We start from the raw sequence: 16,936 nt of genomic DNA on the forward strand, positions 1-16,936 counted from the left end.
GAGAGAGAGAGAGAGAGAGAGAGAGAGAGAGAGAGAGAGAGAGAGAGAGAGAGAGAGAGAGAGAGAGAGAAAATGGACTAGGTCTCAGAAACCCTGAGAAAATTCCTTACCTTGGCAAAATGATTTTTTCTTCTGCTGACAAGAAGGCATAATCATTGAAAGTGCTAAATTTGATAGGAGGGGGGTATTTGAATGGTTTTGCTCCAAAGTTGAACTCACATTGTTGATATGACATGAAACTTGCTGCAGCAAAAAAACCTGATCTGTAAATTAAAAATACGTGCAAAGTTAAAAGACTGCATGCCATGGCAAACGTTAAGTTTCAAAAAGTCATTCCTAGTAGCCAGGATATTGTCTATCCTGGCAGGGAAGCCTGGTGTGGTTTTGCTTACTAAATTTGACCATGAAGCATTCTTTTTCCTTACACTGTCACACTACCTTGTAGGCATTCCCTAGCATCCCATGGCTACTTGAATAGCCTCATGACTGGCTTCCCTGTCCCTGGTCTCTTCCTCTTGGAGTCCATCTTTTACAGAGCCACCAACATAAATAAATGTCCTCATGCAAAGATAAGACTTGGTACCACTGGTACCCACTGATTAGAAGACAAAACACAAACTGGCATGGAAGTTCCTTGATAAATCTAGCTCCAGTCTACCTTCCCAGCATTTTCACATTATTTCCTTTAATATACCCTCCAGTAGTTAAACAGAATTACCTTTCTCTGATCTTATCCTATTCTTCTGCTTCTGCATTTCTGTAAACTAGCCCCTTATTCCATTCTGTAATGTACTCTCTCATTTCCACTTGCTGAAATCCTTCTCTCTCGAAGGCTTATAAGTGCTAGTTTATTCCAATAGGCCTTCCCTGACTATCCAGATGAGAGGGATCTCTCCTTCCTTAAATTTCCTTTGATCATTTTGCTTATCTTTTCCTCCTGTGACACCATTCTTATTTGCATATATGTTGCATCCTACCAAATCCTTGCATAAATTTCTTGAGGGCAAGGACTATAATTTTTCATCTTTGTATCTGTGTAAAGCCTTTTATACATAACTGTTTTTCAGACACTCCTGTGTTAGTAGTTCTTAACCAATTTTATATCAGAGATTCCTTTGGCAATTTAGTAAAGTCCATGGGCCCCCTTCTCAGAACCATGCTTTTAAATGTATAAAGTAACAGGATTACAAAGGAAACCAGTGATCAAAGGGAAAAAAAAAGAAAATTTTACTGCCTTTGGCTGGATTGTTTCCTAAAAAGATTCTATAAGCTTGCAATGATAATTGTAATGATGCCTAAATGCTGCTTTAATACCCATCAGCATTGAGTTTCATTGCTTTTGTTTTTTTCCCCCACCAATCTGATGGGTATTTATAGAGAAGCAACACTGAAAGAATTTGGATTAATGCGATGACCAACCACAATTCCAAAAGAGTGATGATGAAGCAGGAAGAGTGAGGTAATAGATTCTAAGGTGAAGAATTTTTTTCATTCTTTCATTTTTCACTATTTTTATTCATAGATAATGTGAGAATTTGTTTTGTTTATACATGTATACATATATCTATATCTATTTAAACCCTTACTTTGTCTTAGAATCAAAACTGTGTATTGGTTCCAAGGCAGAAGAGCCATAAAGGATAGAGAATGGGGGTAAAATGTCTTGTTCAGGGCCATGTGAGTAGGAAATATCTGAGGGTGGATCCTGAGGCCAGGATCTCCTGGGTCTTGATCCACTGAGCCACCTAGCTATCCCCATCTACTGACTTTAATAATTTTTATTTAATAACTTGACTTAGATGCCAAGTTTTGTCTAGAATATGTGCCCTAAGTAATTTTTCCTGATCTATTACTTTCTTTTTAATTTAATCACATTGTCTTGTATATTTCTTATTTCCATATATTTACAAATTATGGAAAGTTTCAATCTAAGAATTAATTGAAGTGGCACCAAAGATTCCCAACTTGTCAACCCAGAAATGGTCACAGATAGAGACAATACAAATTCAGATTTTTCTGGAAGAATGTGGATCTTGCTTTCTTTGACGCCCAAATCCAAATGGGAACAGATACTTACACAGCAGATGTAAAGACTTGCTTCTCAGAAGGAAGCTGGTTGCCATTTAAGCAAAAGATCATTTGTTTTTCTTGCAAATCCAATAGAAATCCTATTGTATCTCCTAGAAGGTAAAACCAGCCTATTATTAAGATTACGGATTTTAAAATCTGAGCATATCAGAGCATATCATCAGAAAGTGTTCAACTGAAGTTGGGTTGAAAAATGGCTTCCTAATCTAGCATTTAAATTCCTCTGCAGTCAAGTTAACTGTTCTATCTAAACTTGTAATTCACTGCTCTCTCACATAGATCCTTTGCTCTCAATAGGCCAGGCAATTTGCCAACATGAAAAGCACCCTGTTAAAGGTTTAGTATAGCCTACCTGCCATCTCATGAGCTCCCCACTAGTGAGCAAGAATCTACCTGGCTACCTGCGTTTAATCAATCAATCAATCAATGAATCCATCAGAAGCATTTTCCAAGTCTGGAGCTAGGGATACAAAGGCAAAAAATAAACAATCTCCGCTTTCAAAGAGCTTCATGACATTATTTACTACTCTCCTATTAAGCTGATATTCCAAAATGAGGGCCTAAATTCGATGCTTTTATTTCTAAATGTGTTACATGCTGGGGCATGCCAACATGGGTCCATTAGTCTAGGGCCTGAGAAAAAAATAGAGAGGATCAAGATGTAGGTAGTAAGTATTTCTGACAAAAAAAAAATGAAGCCTTGATTTATTGATGGTCACCTTTTTTCACTAGTGCTCTACCTGTTCCTAATTGCTGTCAGCTTAGGATCTTTGGTAATCATAGCAAACATTTCTATGCTGAAATTTTTTTTTGTACCTCTCCACCTGTGAGGCTGCTTTATGTTAAGCCTCATTAAGTAAGGAGACTTTGGCCATTATAACTTCATGCATCCTGATTTTTAAAGGTAATTATAATTTAACAATTGGCCAAATTTCCACAATTTAAAAAAAATGCATAACTATAGTGGAAACTAGAATTCAACCCAAACTTCAGGAACAGTTGAAATGCGGTAGTTTTTTTTTTCATTTAACTTAATATTCAACATATCTGGAATTCCAGTGCTAAAGAAAATGCAATTTTATGAGAAGGAAAACTCTTAAAAGTATAAAGTTTACAGTTTAGACAAAGAGAGTTTGTTGTAATATGAGATTAGAGTACTATTAACCTTTTCAAACCCTTCATGACTTAAAAAAGAAAAAAAACCAAAGAAACAACAACATCAGAGATCTAGTAGTAAACAATAATTTTAGCCAGGGCCCAAAGTCCAAAGTTAAGTGAGTACCTTCTTTCCAGCAGGGGTGTGAATGTGGCTTACTTCTGGCATTATACCAAATCAGCTGCCGGCAGCCATCATATGCACAAGAGTACTCATCATCTCCAATACCATACCCTTCCTGTAGAGAAGGCAAAACAGCAGGACTTCACATGTTTGGTTAAAAGTTGCTAGGTGTTTTTTGAAATCAATATCCATTTCTCTTAATGAATTAACTAATTGATTTTGTGGTCAATTATATATATACCCATGATACCATCTCTTTTTTATTACCTACTTATCTTTAGACATTTAGTTGTTCATAAGAGTACTTTTTTTTTTTAAACCCTTAACTTCTGTGTATTGGCTCCTTGGTGGAAGAGTGGCAAGGGTGGGCAATGGGGGCCAAGTGACTTGCCCAGGGTCACACAGCTGGGAAGTGTCTGAGGCCAGATTAGAACCTAGGACCTCCCATCTCTAGGCCTGACTCTCAATCCAGCTGCCCGTATAAGAGTACCCAGCTGCCCGTATAAGAGTACTTCTTAAGACAGATGATATTCAATCTAGACAATGACACTACTCTTTAAGACCAAGAGGAAAGTTTTTGTGGCAGAGGTTCAAAAGAGAGATCAAACCTTGTTGCTGCAAATACCACAACAAAAATGTCTATTAAAGACATTATTTTACATCTCATACTACTGATCTGAACTGATCTAGGTCAGTGATGGGCAAACTACAGCCTGTGGTACAGATGCGGGATGGGGGGGGGGCACTGAAATGTTCTATCTGGCCATATGACATTATTCCTAATCTGATGACTACAATGAGTAGGATGGATACAATACAATGAAACTTCGAAAGAGTTGCCTTAGAAACAGACAGATGAACATTTCCTTTCCTTTGGCCCCTTCTTTAAAAAGTTTGCCCATCACTGAACCGTTTTAACAAAATTTCAGAAAAGAATAATTTTCTTGCCATTATATATGAGATTTTTGAGGAGTGTTGTCTAAATGAAGATTCCTTCCACTATTTGTGGCATCTACCCACTTTTACTAAAGGGAAAAGGGAAGAGAATAAACATTTAGCACCTACAATGTACAAGGCACTATGCTTTTTACAATTATTATCTCATTTGATCTTCAAAACAACTATTCAAGACAGGTGAGAAAACTGAGTCAAATCTAAATTTCTGCCATTCATTTAGATTTACCATCTTTGGAGTCAAAAAGCCTATTCCTCAGCTCCTACCACTTGCTTTTAAATCCTCATTGACCTATATTCTGTCCCTCTTTCTGGACTCTACTGTCTTCAAACTCTGCCTTCTGGAACTGCTATTTTATCATTAACAAATTTTCCTTCATCTTTGTGTGGGGTAGTGGATAGACTGCAGGACTTGGTGTCAGGAAGACCAGGATTCAAATCTTGCCTCAGATAATCTAAGAACATGGGAGAGTTACTTAACTTCTCTGATCCTTAGTTCATCTGTAAAATGGACTTAATAACACCTGCATTATAATAACTACCTCATGAGATTGTTGTGAAGTCCAAACAAAATAAGATATGTGGTGAGCAAACTATAAAGCACTTTGAAAACATCACTTTTTCCTCTCATGCTTTCTCCATCTTTTTGAATTCTCAGAAACTTGGCTCTTTCCAATCAATCAATCTATATTTAATTAATGTCCACCATATGTCAGTCATCATTCTAGATGTTGAAGATTACAGATAGAAAAACAAAAAAACCGTCTCTGCCTTCAAGGAGTTTATGTTCGTTCAAGAGGGGGAAACTACATATACCTATACATACACATATACACAGATAATATTCAAGATAAATATTCAGATAAATATTCAGATAAATTCAAGAGGGGGAAACTACATATACCTATACATACACATATACACAGATAATACAAACTATAAAAAATACTAGGTAACTGGTGGGGGCAAGGGCATTAGCAACTGGAGGATGAATAAAAAATGGCACTTGAATTAAGCTTTGGAGGAAACTAGGGATTTTAAGATATAAGGAGGGCATGCATTCCAGGAATAGGTGACTGTGCAAAGGCACTGACACTTGTATGGGAGGCTCTACAAGAAAGCCGGTTCAGCAAGATCACACAGTATGTGAAGGGCAATACGTAATGGGTTTGGAAAAGTAAGCTGAAGCTGGATTTTATAGGGCTTTAAATACCAAAGATTTTTTCATCAATCCTAGAGTTTTTTTTTAGTAGAGGAAGTAGAATTTTTAAAGCAGTTACATGGTCAGACTTGTGCTTTAGGAATACTACTTTGGGGGCAGTTATATGGTGGCTCAGTGGAGAGAGTGCCAGGCCTGGAATTGAGAGAACCTGAGCTCAAATCTGACCTTAAATACTTCCTAATCAAGTGACCCTGGGCAAGTTATTTAACCCCAATTGCCTTAGTCCTTACCACTCTTATGCCTTGGAACTGACAGTATTGATTTTTTTTTAAAACCTTTTCTTTCTGTCTTGGAATGGATACTTGGAATCCATTGAGCCACCTAGTTGCCTCTTTTGGTATTGATTTTAAGACAGAAGGGTTTACTTTTGGAAGCTATGTAAAGGATAAATTAAGAGAACAATTTGAAGCCCAGAAGCCAAAAAAAGGCTGTATGGACAGAAGGGAACAGATGTTGAATGTACAGCAGAGGCAAAATCAAAAAAGACTTAAAGGTTAAGTGGATGTGGAAGAGGGATGAGGAGGAGGGATGAGCTGAGGATGACTCCAAGGTATCTAGGTGATTGAAAGGAAGGTGGTTCTCTGCACAGAAGTAGGGAAGTTAGGAAGTAGGGCAAGTACTAGGAGGGAAAGATGAAATCTATTTTTTACATCTTGAGAGTTAGATGACTATAGGTAGCGAGAAAGACATCACTAGACCCCTTTTCTAGTACTGGAAGTTCCTTTTTTTTTCTCCTGACATGACTGAGTAGGAGTCATTGATATCTTTCAGATGGTCTCTCTGCTGTCATCATTCAGAAACTTTTCTCCCACGAAGTTCTCTTTAGTTTATATCAGACTGTCTATAGTCTTATCCCAGTCACACCTGTTGTTGTTCACTTGTGCCCAACTCTTCCTGATCCCATGGAGCATGGCAATCCATGGAGTTTTCTTTTCTTTTCAAATTAATTAATTTATTTTAAAATATTTTTCCCAGTTACATGATTCATGTTCTCTCCCTCTCCTCTTCCCTTCCTCCCGGAGCTGACAAGCAAATTCCACTGGGTTATACATGTATTATCATTTGATACATATTTCCGTATTATTCATTTTTGTAATAATCTTTTAAAACCAAAATTCCAAATCATATACCCATATAAATGAGTGATGAATCACTTGTTTTTCTTCTGTGTTTCTACTCCCACAGTTCTTTCTCTTGATGTGGATAGCGTTCTTTCTCACAAATCCCTCAGGATTGTCCTGGATCAGTGCATTGCATTTGCATAGCAAAGTCTATTACATTTGATCATAGCACAATGTTTCAGTCACTGTGTACAATGTTTTCCTAGTTCTGCTCATTTCATTCCATATCAGTTCATGGAGAGCTTTCTAGTTTATATAGAAATCAAGCAGTTCATCATTCTTTATAGCACAATGTATTCCATCACCATCGTTTACCACAATTTGTTCAGCCATTCCTGAATTGAGGGATATCCCCTCATTTTTCAATTTTTTGCCTCTATAGAGAGGCTATGAATATTTTTGTACAACCACTTTTTATTATCTCTAGGGTACAAACCTATATTACAATAGTACTAGGTACAATACTTAATGGTATTGCTGGATCAAAGGGCAGGCATTCTTTTAAATCCCTTTGGGCATAATTCCAAATTGCCATCCAGAATGGTTGAATCAATTCACAACTCCACTAGCAATGCATTAGTTTCCCAATTTTGCTGCATCCGCTCCAACATCTTTTATTTCCATTTACTGTCATATTGGACGATCTGCTAGGTGTGAGGTGGTACCTCAGAGTTGTTTTGGTTTTCATTTTTCTAATCGGGAGGGATTTAGAACACTTTTTCATATGATTGGGGAATGGTTTGATTTCTTGTACATTTGACTTAGTTCCTTATCAATTTGAGAAATTAGACCTTTGTCAGAGATCTTTGTTATACATTTTTCCCCAGTTTATTTTCCTTCTAATTTTGGTTGCATTGGTTTTGTTTGTACAAAACCCTTTTTAATTTAATATAATCAAAATTATACATTGTACATCTTGTAATATTCTCTATCTCTTGCTTGGTCTTAAATTCTTTCCTTTCCAATAGATCTGACAGGTGTACTGTTCTATGTTCCCCTAATTTACTTATAATTTCCCTTTTTATATTTAGGTCATTTATCCATTTTGAATTTATCTTGGTATAGGATGAGATATTGATCTAAACCTAATTTTTCCCCACTCTGTTTTTCACTTTTCCCAGAAGTTTTTGTCAAATAGTGGGTCTTGTCCCAAAAGCTGGGATCTTTGGGTTTATTGAACACTACCTTCCTGAGGTCACTTACCCCAAGTCTATAGCATTGATCCATCCTTCTATCTCTTAGCCAATACCATATTGCTTTAATGATCACTGCTTCATAATACAGTTTAAGATCTAATACTGCTAGGCCACCATCCTTCCATTTTTTTTCATTAGTTCTCTTGATATTCTTGATTGTTTGTTCTTCCACATGAACTTTGTTATAATTTTTTTTAATTCTATAAAAAGTATTTTGTTAGTTTGATAGGTATGGCACTGAATAAGCAAATTAATTTGGGTAGATTTGTCATTTTTATAATATTAGCTTGTCCCACCCATAAGCAATTAATGTTTTTCTAGCTGTTTAGATCTAGTTTTATTTGTGTGAAGTATTTTGTAGTTATGTTCATATAATTCTGAGTTTATCTTGGCAGATAGATTAACAATTATTTATATTGTCTATAGTGATTTTAAATGGCGTTTCTCTTTCTAACTCTTGCTGCTGAGTTTTGGTGGAAATAAACAGAAATGCTGATGATTTATGTGGGTTTATTTTGTACCCTGCCACTTTGCTAAAGTTATTATTTCCACTAGATTTTAGTTGATTTTCTTGGATTCACTAAGTATACTATCATATCATCGGCAAAGAGTGCTAGTTTAGTTTCCTCATTGCCTACTTTAATCCCTTAAATTTCTTTTTCTTCTCTAATTGCTACCACTAGCATTTCTAGTACAATATTAAATAGTAGTGCTGATAATGGGCATCCCTATTTCCCTCAGTGAAGATAGGATTAACTCTCCCCTTGTCTATTTTTAGCTAAACAAATCAAGAACTTAAAGTATCTCTACATGACACTAAGTAAGAGAGTTAGCAAGTCACTTCCTAGAGTGGGTGACAACTCCAGAGACCACTGCCCTGCCCCTGGGCAGTGCTAGGCAAATTGAAAGACTGTGATTGGTTCCCATAGTTCCCATAAAGTGGGGAAGAGACAGGAAGTGATGTGGAAAAGGGACTATAAAAAGTCCTGAACTTCCTGTCCAAGGGACTTCTCCTTTGAACTTCTCCTTTGGAGTTCATCTTGGACATTCTACATCTGTGAGGTGGACTGAAGGAGGAGAATCCTGGGTTGGCTTGCTGGGTGAGTAGCTGGCCCTCCTTTCCTGGCTTCTGGAGAGGCTTTCCTTTCCTGGAGGAGGCTTCGTTGGTGGAACCTTTGCTGAAGACACCACCAGGACTCCTTGCTTAAGAGACTACCACGACTCCACATGGAGACGGGACTTGAGAGCTCTTGCCAGGTGGTAAGCTGGACTTCTTCAGACAGAAATTATAGGGTATCTAGGTAGGCAATACTTTCTACATTTCTCTCTTTTACTATATCTCTATTAAACTAAATTGTTAAGAGTGGCTAACAGACTTATGACTTAAGAGTTAATTTTTAAAATCAGCAACCACAATATTACTTTAGAATTCTCATTAGCATAAAAGCTTAAATTTAAATTCTTATACCTCCTGATCTTATTGGGAAGGCTTCTAACTTATCCTCATTGCAGATGGCACTTGCTGATGGTTTTTAATTAATACTGCTTATTATTTTGATTAAAGGCCCTGTAATTCCTATACTTTATAGTGTTTTCAATAGGAATGGGTGTTGTATTTTGTCAAAGGCTTTTTCTGCATCTATTGAGATAATTATGTGATTTTTGTTATTTTGTTGATATAGTAAATTATGTGGATAGTTTTCCTAAGATTAAACCATTTAAAAAAAATATTAAATTATCCTTGCATTCCTAGTATAAATCCCACCTGGCCATAGTGAATAATCCTTGTGATAACTTGCTATATTTTTTTTTTTTTTTTAACCCTTGTACTTTCGGTGTATTGTCTCATAGGTGGAAGATTGGTAAGGGTAGGCAATGGGGGTCAAGTGACTTGCCCAGGGTCACACAGCTGGGAAGTGGCTGAGGCCGGGTTTGAACCTAGGACCTCCTGTCTCTAGGCCTGACTCTCACTCCACTGAGCTACCCAGCTGCCCCGCTATAGTCTTTTTGCTAGTATTTTATTTAAGATTTGTGTACCTATGTTCATTAAGGAGATTGGTCTATAGTTTTATTTCTGTTTTTGGTCTTTCTGGCTTGGGAATCAGTACCATATTTGTGTCATAAAAAGAATTTGGTAAGACTCCTTTCTTTGCTTATTTTGTCATAGTTTGTATAGTATTAAGATTAGTTCTTTAAATGTTTGATAGAATACACTTGTGAATCCATCTGGCCCTGGGGATTTTTCTTAGGGGGTTCCTTGATGGTTTGTTCAATTTCTTTTTCTGATATGGGGATTATTTAAGTATTCCATTTCCTCTTTTGTTAATCTAGGCAATTTCTATTTTTGTAAATACATGTCGGTTCGCCTAAATTGTCATAGTTATCATCATTAATTGGGCAAAATAGCTCTTAATAATTGCCTTAATTTCCTCTTCATTAGAGGTGAAATCACCCTTTCCCATAGAGTTTTCTTGACAAAGATATGCTAGAATGGTTTGTCATTTTCTTCTCCAGTGGATCCTTTTGTCAGACAATCATTAAGTAACTTGCTCAGGGTCACATATATAGGTAATGTCTGAGACTGACAGGGTGGCTGCTGGATGGTTCACTAGATTGAGAGCCACACCTAGAGAAAGGAGGTCCTAGCTTCAAATCTGGCCTCAGATACTTCCTAGCTGTGTGACCTCAGGAAAGTCACTTACTCCCCATTGTTTAGCTGCTTCTGCCTTGGAACCAATAGTTACTATTGATTCTAAGATGGAAGGTAAGGGTTTTTAAAAAAAGGCCTGAGTGATTTCAGGAGCGGAAACAAGGTTTCAAAGGGTTGAGGAGTGGGAAAGAAGAAAAGAAAAGCAATGAATGCACTTATTTTTTTCCTATGATGAGAGCTGTAAGAGAAGAGAGATACAAGCCAATATGTATGAGGGGATGGTAAGGTCAAGTGAAAGCCAGCATTTTTGGTTGTACGCTTGTTTCGTTCAGGATTTGCCCCATCTCTCACTTTTATATTTTATGTCTTATATCAAGGAAAGGGCTCTTTCCTTGATGCCTATATACATGCCTGGGTCTCCCCTATCATTGAAAACAATTTACTCTTAATACTTAGCTACAATCAAGCAATTGTTCCTATCTCTTTTGCTTTTCATAGTTACCCTCTTAGAGAGTCACCTATGGGGCATCTAGGTGGCTTAGTAGATAAAGAGCCAGGCCTGGAGATGAGAGATTCTGGGTTCAAATTTAAGCCTCAGACACTTCCTACCTGTGTGACCCTGGGTGGATCACTTAACCCCCATTGCCTAGCCCTTACTGCTTTTCTGCCTTGTAACCAATATTTAGTACTGATTCTAAGACAGAAGGTAAGGGTTTAAAAAAAAAAAAAAAAGGAAGTCACCTATACTCACTGCTTCTATTTCCTCACCTTTCAATTACTTCTCAACTCCTTGATTTCCAACCCTACCACTCAACTTCATCTGTTTTCTTCAGTTACCCATAGTCATTTAACTGTTAAATCTGATACTCATCCCCCCCTTTTCAGTCTTCATCTTCCTTAATTATTTTGAGACTTTTGAACCTATTAACCACTTCCTATGCATTTTCACCTTCTTTGGTTTTTTTCCCCCGACACTTTTCTCCTGGTCCTGCCGTTTTGATCATTCCTTTTACTATTATCATCATGCCTTTACTGGCTTTGAAGCCTGGGTTATATCCATTACTCTGCACTGTGTTGTCTTTTCCTTTAATATCCTCTTGGTGATCTCACCATTTCCTATGAGTTCAGTTGCTATCCTGTCACAGATAACTCTCAAATCATATATCTCTTTTACTACAAAAAAGATACCTCATCACCACCATAAAATCAACACATTTAAAACAAAACTTAATATTTTCATGTGATTTTCAAACTCAGCACTTTCTGGGTCCATCACTCTGATATGGCTTTACTTTCCTCTCTTCTCAAAATTGATCCTTTAGTTAAGGAGGATACAATCCTTCACTTTAAAAAAAAAATCTTATCTTCCATCTTAGAATTAATATGAAGTTTTGGTTCCAAGGCAGAAAAGCAGTAAGGATTAGGCAACTGGAGTTAAGTGACTTGCCCAGGGTCACACAACTGGGAAGTGTCTGAGGTCAGATTTGAATCAGGACTGCTCAATCTCCGGACCTGGCTCTCTACCCAATGAGCCACCAACTTGCCCCCACTATCCTTTATTCTTGAACCCTTTGTTGCCTTGTCCTATTGACTCAATTTGTAGCCCTGGATTACTCTATCTACTATAGAGAGATTAGTTCCACTATGAATATGTTATATAATTTCAATGTGGCCAGATTCTGATATCAGTTATTCCAAACTTTCTTTTTTCTGCTCAGACCTATACCTTCTCCAGCCCTTACTCTCACAGCACAATACCTGTATTCATAACCCAAACAGAAAATTAAAGTCACTTAATCTGAGTTCCCTCTTCTCCCTTGCTTCATATTTTATGACCCATCCTTTGACATCACCCTCCTTCCATTCTCTCTTTTTTTACTCCACTTGTTGGATGAAGAGGTGATTATCTCCTTATTAATAAGCCCCTCTACAAAGCAGGGCTTCTTCACTAGGATCCATGAACTTGAAAAAAATAACATTTTATTTTGTACATTTAAAATAATTATTCTGAGAAAAAGTTTCACTGGATTGCCAAAGATGGGGTGGGATGACACACAGAAAAGGTTGTACCTTTGCTCTAAATGTATCCTTGATTCTTAGCCCCTCTAGTCTTCTTTAGCAGATTGTCTCCACAACTTCCCTCCCCTTCCACTTCAATTTCTTACTATCTAATGGCTTCTTTCTTACTGCCTATGAAAATATCAGATTCTTAAGTCCTTAAAAAACTCACTGGAACTTGAAATTCCCTCAAGCTATCATGCTATGGCTTTCCTCCATTTGTGTCTTCTAAGGATCCTGGCAGTAACAGGAAAAATTTGAACAATAAGGTAATAAATCATTAGAACAATGGCTAATGAGGTTGTGGTCTAATGGGGGTAATCCAGAGTTATTTTTCAGTTGTTAAATTCTATCCCTTGAGAGCTTAGAGAATTTGCTCTTGTTATTCTGAATCAATTCTAACCCCCAGATGGGGAACAACCATTGTCCTTTTCAAGTGGATAAAATGGAAAGTCCTCTAAACTTGATTTCATAAAGGAAATAATTTCCTTTATAGCCAATTCTCCCAGAGAATTATAGCAAAGAAAGGGGAGAAATTTTTAAAAAGAAGTGGGTTTGGTGGCCTGGATTCATGCCATCTCCCCAGGCCCCATCAACTATTCAGACAAATAGAGTTGTTCAGAAATTGGTACTCTAGGAATGCTAGGAGCCAGCAATATATAGGTGTGTGCAGAAAGTGATGCTTGGGTATGAGTATGATTTTTGAAACATGAGTTGGAAAAGATTAATGGTCAGCCTATGAGGAGTATTAGTATGTTTTAGATTATCTGGGACTAGGGAAGGGTCTTTCTGATGGCAAAATTTAAGAGATCCCTTTAGTCTCCCATTACATTTGGCTGTCTTCCTATCCTTCCTGGTTGTTTTTGTATCCAGATTTGGGGGACTGTTGGAATAAGTCCCTTTAGGCCAGAGTTGGCAAACCTTTTAGATTGTGCACCCAAACTGCACCTTCAAGCCTAGTTTAAGTCTCCCACATTACTCCAGAGAGCAGAGGAAGTGCTCAAATTGGTTTGCTGGACAGAGGGGTGGGGCATGCAAAAAAATGTCCTCTGGTGTGATGGAGAGAAGGAATGGAGCAGCCCCCTCTGGCAGGTCAGGACATGTATGCCATGTCTTCGCCAACACGGCTCTAGGGCAAGTGTTTTCTAGTGTCATTGGCAATTTGGCGAAGTCTGTTGATCCCTTCTCAGAATATTTGTTGCTTCTTATCATCTGCAATGGGGATAAATTAGAAGCCTTCCCAATAAGATCAGGCATGAAACAAGGATGCCCATTTTCACCTCTATTATTTAACATTGTACTAGAAACACTAGCAGTAGCAATTAGAGAAGAAAAAGAAATTGAAGGTATTAAAATGGGCAACAAGGAGATCGCAGATGACATGATGGTCTACTTAAAGAATCCCAGAGAAATCAACTAAAAAACTAGTGGAAATAATCCACAACTTTAGCAAAGTTGCAGGATACAAAATAAATGCACATAAATCATTAGCATTTCCATATATTTCCAACACATCCCAGCAGCAAGAGTCAGAAAGAGATATGCCATTTAAAATTGCCCTTGACAACATAAAATACTTAGGAATCTACCTGTCAAGACATACACAGGAATTATATGAACACAACTATGAAACACTTTCCATACAATTAAAATTAGATCTAAATAATTGGAAAAATATTAATTGTTCATGGGTAGGGTGAGCTAACATAATAAAAATGACCATTCTACCCAAATTAATCTATTTAGTGCCATACCTATCAGAATATTTGTTGCTTCTAATTGTAATTGAATGAAAGTGAAAGGTTAGTGAAAATAAAGATGTAAACCTCCCTCCAACTTCATTACTTATCTTTTGAAATTTATCCATGGCCTATAGAACCCCTGCTCTAAGGTGAGGGTTGAGGTTCTCCCCAAGTTCAGGTTGTCTTAATTGCAGCAATCAAGTGTAGGATATCAAGTAGATGAGGGGCTGCTGTGTACTGGCAGCAAAATTACTAGTATACCAAGGGACCCTCGATGACACTATATGGATATCTCAATTTCTATCAGGGGCAGGGAGACCACTAAGGAGCATCCTTGCTTATGTGAATATGGTTGGCAGATTCCCTGTCTGGCTCTCAGTCATAATGGCTGATTGTGGGGAAGGATCTTATTGTGGGCGTGAAGTTACTAGGAGTTAATACATGTATGGACTCTTACATTAGTTTCTATGCATACTATTCTGGGTAGGGCTAAATGGAAACTCTTGGAATTGTCTGAACCAACCCAGGTAGTTAAAATTAAACAATAATTGAAGGTGGGGGAGGTGAAAGATATTTCCTTCCTATAAATGGAAGTCAAGAATGCTGGAGATCTAGTTAATAAACAAGTTCTCCTTATAATAACCCTTAGTGGCTGAAGGAGGCAGTTGGTATGCAACTGACCAAAGGTACTAAAAGCTGAATAAAATTGTTATACCATTTGTTGTGGCTATTTTTGACCTTGTTAACATAGTGACCAAATGGCACAGACTCTGGATGCATGGTATGGAGTAACCAACCTTGCCAATGACTTTGTTTCCATTTTGGCTGAGACTAGTCAGCAGCAACTAGATTTTATCTAGGAAGGAGTTCAGGATACCATTCTTGCTCAGGGTTATTTGAATTCTCCTTCATATTGGCATATTTTGGTGGGTGGAAGACTGAAAGAGGCCCTACTTCCTAAGAAAAATGATAATTACTACTACATGTACAATAAAAGCCAGATGAGGCCACAATGGAAGAGGATCTTTGTTGGATGGTGGTGCAAATAAAAGAGAAGATTAATCCTAATTTTGGGAAAAACATTGGTTGGGGAGAATGTATATGATTCCAGATGTTGTACATGATAAGCTACTGGTCTTCATTCTCCTACAGATTGCAAAGGGAATTCACAGGACTCTTCCTGGATCAATATGGCACGATCCCAAGTGGTTCTTTTTTTTTTTTTTTAAAGTTTATTTATTTATTTAGGATATTTTTCCATGGTTACATGACCCCTCTCCTCCCACTCCCCTCCCATAGCCAACAAGCAATTCCACTGTGATTGTCAAATTGATGACTGGCTTTTTTTCTCAGAGAGCAAGAGGTTTGCCCTCACTGCAGTTGATACCTATTTCAGAATATGGTAATATAGTGCCCATTTGGTCTGTTTATGAGGCAGCCATAATCAAGCCCTTACAGAACATATTCATACTTTATTTACTCATTTTACTGTGAAGAGAGTGGAAGATTAAGGACATCACCATTATATTTATTGAGTTTTTCATTTTCCATCCTCAGGCAGCTGATATTGTGGAATGATATAATGTATTTTTAAAAGCAATGGCTTTGTTATAACACCCATGATTTGGGCAATTAAGTGTCCTGAAGAATCTACATTTAATCAAGAGATCCAGAATGAACTTTGGGTTGCAATTGATTGAACTGATGGGTTTGTTGCATTGAGCGATCCAGAATGAACTTTGGGTATAAATGAATGGACTGATGGATTTGAACAGCTACTTTAAATGTACATGTTATACCAACAGGGGACTGCCCCCAATTGGTTTCTTGTCAATATGCTTAGCAAACATTGGTTTTGCTTTCTCTCTTTTCCATTCCCCTCTTACCTCTAACTATTGTAACTAGAAGACCTTTTGTGGGTATAAGATGATTATGTAAAATGATCACTTGGGGTGACTAGGCACCCAATATGATCATCAGGGGGGATTGTGTAAATAGAATTAACTCTAGCCCATTCACAGTCAAAAATCTACTTACTCATGGCATCTAGATTATATCATCCCCACCTCCCTCAGTGGGGAGGGGAGATAAGTTAATCACAAGTGACAATAAGTATCAAATCAAGAACAAGGGACTGCCCTTTGGGCAGTCCAAATCAGTATAGAGGCAGCCATTGGTCCACTTGAATTAGAGGTGGCCCATAGGAAATGATGAGAGACGCTATCTCTTTAAATATGTGGGTTACAAGCTGGTGAAGGAGTTCCGGCTTTGGACTTGGTGCTGAAGGTGCTTGGCTGAGATCTCAGAATGCTCCTACTCTGAATTGTCACGTGGGTAAGTTAGGCTGACTTCCTTGGCCTACCTTGGCGTTTCCAACTCTGCCTTAAGTAGGCTTATAGCCTCTCTGATTTCCTAAGGTCTTGTGGCTTGTAACCTAGTTTAATTAGCCTTTTAAGCCTCTCTATCTAGCCTGGAGAGGCCTGGACTAGCCTCTCCCTCTCTCTATTTCCCTACCTTTTACCTTCCTAATTGTAAATAAACTACCTTAAACCCAATCCTGACTTGGGTCTATTTTAATCATGGAATCAATCTGAATTGTTGATTCCTGGCGACCACATTTTAAATA

The 16,936-nt window shown here is 37.6% G+C and overlaps 1 protein-coding gene across 1 annotated transcript in view; it reads right to left on the reverse strand.

Moving 5' to 3' along the window:
- Window positions 1–16,936, reverse strand: part of RSPRY1 (ring finger and SPRY domain containing 1) — a 57,854-nt gene that overhangs the window by 12,255 nt on the left and 28,663 nt on the right. The window contains exons 10-12 of the mRNA XM_044664127.1: window positions 3,371–3,482; window positions 2,078–2,180; window positions 111–263 (exon numbers count right to left, since the gene is read on the reverse strand). Coding sequence (XP_044520062.1) covers window positions 111–263; window positions 2,078–2,180; window positions 3,371–3,482 — 368 coding nt within the window. The remainder of the gene's footprint in view (window positions 1–110; window positions 264–2,077; window positions 2,181–3,370; window positions 3,483–16,936) is intronic.

Source organism: Gracilinanus agilis, chromosome 2, assembly GCF_016433145.1.
Source record: "Gracilinanus agilis isolate LMUSP501 chromosome 2, AgileGrace, whole genome shotgun sequence".
Lineage (NCBI taxonomy): Eukaryota > Metazoa > Chordata > Mammalia > Didelphimorphia > Didelphidae > Gracilinanus > Gracilinanus agilis.